Source organism: Temnothorax curvispinosus, unplaced genomic scaffold, assembly GCF_003070985.1.
Source record: "Temnothorax curvispinosus isolate PA1 unplaced genomic scaffold, ASM307098v1 QBEX01006364.1, whole genome shotgun sequence".
In the NCBI taxonomy this organism is placed as follows: Eukaryota; Metazoa; Arthropoda; class Insecta; order Hymenoptera; family Formicidae; genus Temnothorax; species Temnothorax curvispinosus.
The window spans coordinates 194-2,722 of NW_020216144.1; the positions used below are offsets into that span (position 1 = coordinate 194).

The following is a 2,529-nucleotide window of genomic DNA, read 5'->3' on the forward strand; positions in this document are numbered from 1 at the left end:
GCCGGTATCGCGGAAGACACGTTTTGTCGTCCGCTCCGCCTAACCTCAGACGTCAATCTGTCAGACGTTTCGAATGAAACTATTCGGAGTAATTATGATCTAGTCCGAGATAAGACAAACGTTCGGGAGTCGTTAGCTTCTTATTCTCCAAGAATAAAACGGACACTTCTCTCTGTGCTTCCTCTCCATAATTTTTTTTATAAATATATTATAGTCGTGTTGATAACCGGTACGGTATAATGCGAGTGCCGACCAGTGTTGTTTTTCTTAACATTTTTGTAATCGTATTGACTTGCATGAGTAGCATCCAATGTGAGAAAGAAAAACTGGGCGAGGAGGAACTCAAATCTCAAAAATTTCCGCCCTGCGCAGCGTGCAAAATACTTACCAGTAGTTTCAAAAAGGTAAACAACCCCCTTCCTTTTCTGATTTTAGATAGAAGTATTTAATTAGTTATATTAAAATAATTTTGCGTTAAAACTGTCAAAAGAGACGTAACACTATTCATGTTATTTAAATAAATAATTTTGTCATTTGAGAATATTTTCATGAATTATAATTATTTTATAGGGTTTAGACAAGACGAGTCGTGGGAAGTTTGAGGGCGGAGATAGCGCTTGGGAGGAGGATAAGTTAGGCTCGTACTCAAGAAGTGAAATACGACTGATTGAAATACAAGAGAACTTGTGTAAAGATGTCGAGCGTGGCGAGGTGCAGTGCCAATCTTTAGCCGAAGAATTGGAGAGTCAGATAGAGGAATGGTGGTTCAAGCATCAAGATACTTATCCAGATATATACGATTATATCTGTATCGAAAAGACAGAACGTTGTTGTCCGAAAGATCATTACGGTCCGAACTGTACGCAGTGTCCAGGATATCCAGATAGAATCTGCAGCAATAATGGCAAATGTAAAGGAGCTGGCACGAGAAAGGGAAATGGTGGCTGCTTCTGCGACAAGGGATATATCGGAGACATTTGTTCAGAGTGCGCTCCGAGATACTATGAATCTTATAAGGACGAAAAAACCTTGTTATGTTCCTCATGTCATGCGGCGTGCGACGGACCTTGCAAAGGCGCCGGGCCAAAGGATTGCGAGAAATGTGCTGCTGGATGGTACATGATCGAAGACAAAGGCTGCTTTGATATCGACGAATGTTTAAGAAGCAACGATATCTGTCCTGGCAATCAATTCTGCATTAATAAAGAAGGGAGCTATGCTTGTTTGGGTATATATACACCTTATCTATTTTTATTAAATTATTTTTAATTTGGATATATTAAAATAAAAAATTTGGAATCTTTTCAGCTTGCGACAAAGCCTGCAACGGTTGCACCGGCGATGGGCCAGATATGTGTGTCAAATGTGCCGATGATTATCATAAAAAGGATAATTTGTGCATAAGTAGGTACTTCAAATAATGATATAATGTAACTTATTTTAAATATTTATAATATATGTTATTTGTAGATTCAGATCTTCTTGGCCGCAAGAAACAAGAAAATCTGGCGAGATATCTGACGTATTTCGGACTTTGTGTGGCGACATGTATTATTTTGCAACGTAACGTTTATGCAGCAAGCGTTATCGGTTTGTTGGTTGCAATATATATATCTGTTTCTGAGTACATGATCGCATATAGCAATGTCCAGGATACAACGGCAAACATGGATATTCTAGGACCAGCTTAAATAGGAACGCAATTTAAAGAATTCCGTAAAATCATTTCAATGTGTTATATCAGGATACGGAGTCATTATCCACATGTAAAATACATCGTATTAGAATTAATATATAATTAATATCATTGTATAAGTTAAAAAGATGCTAGAATTTTATATTTATTAGTAATATTTTTTCTTGCTATACTTTTGAGAAACTTTGATATGTATTCTTGATCTTATATATTCGTTTCTAATAACTATATATATTTACTTTACATAATTATATGATTTTTATCTAAATATCAACGTATTTAAAAAATTATATGGCCAGTTTTTTAATTGCACCATTTCTTGTCTACTAAAATTATTAATGCTCTAGTTTTTTGTCCAATATGTTTTTATTATTGTATATAGGTACTTTACATTATTGTAAATACTATATCTGAATGTAGAAAAGAAATGATAACAGAAGATATTTAAAATAAGTACATTACAAAACATACAACATATTACTTAGGCATTTTTATACTCCTAAAAGATTCAAATGACTTCTGACGTATATCTATCTACAGTTTCTAATAGCTATAATATAATAACGTCGATTTCAACGAAGAAAACATAACAATATTGTCAATAATTAATATTAAAAGTAAATTTCTATTTCATATTTTTTTGACGGTATTTTATTCAATCATTATAGGTATCAAATAACATAAAATTTAATTATATTGCATATGAATGTGGGAGAATGCAATGTATCCTTATAAAAATTTATGTTAATGTTTACATTAAAAAGAATGATACACTATGTATTATGCATTTGGATGGTATACAATATATCTAATTAATTTATGTCAATATATTA

General features: G+C 33.1%; 1 protein-coding gene across 1 annotated transcript; it reads left to right on the plus strand.

Annotated features, from left to right (window-relative positions):
- Positions 1–23: 23 nt before the first annotated feature.
- Positions 24–1,849, plus strand: LOC112455808 (cysteine-rich with EGF-like domain protein 2). Its single transcript, XM_025017992.1, has 4 exons — positions 24–404; positions 571–1,228; positions 1,309–1,404; positions 1,471–1,849. The coding sequence occupies exons 1-4, from the start codon at positions 240–242 to the stop codon at positions 1,689–1,691; spliced, it is 1,140 nt and encodes a 379-aa protein (XP_024873760.1). The 5' UTR covers positions 24–239; the 3' UTR covers positions 1,692–1,849.
- Positions 1,850–2,529: the final 680 nt, after the last annotated feature.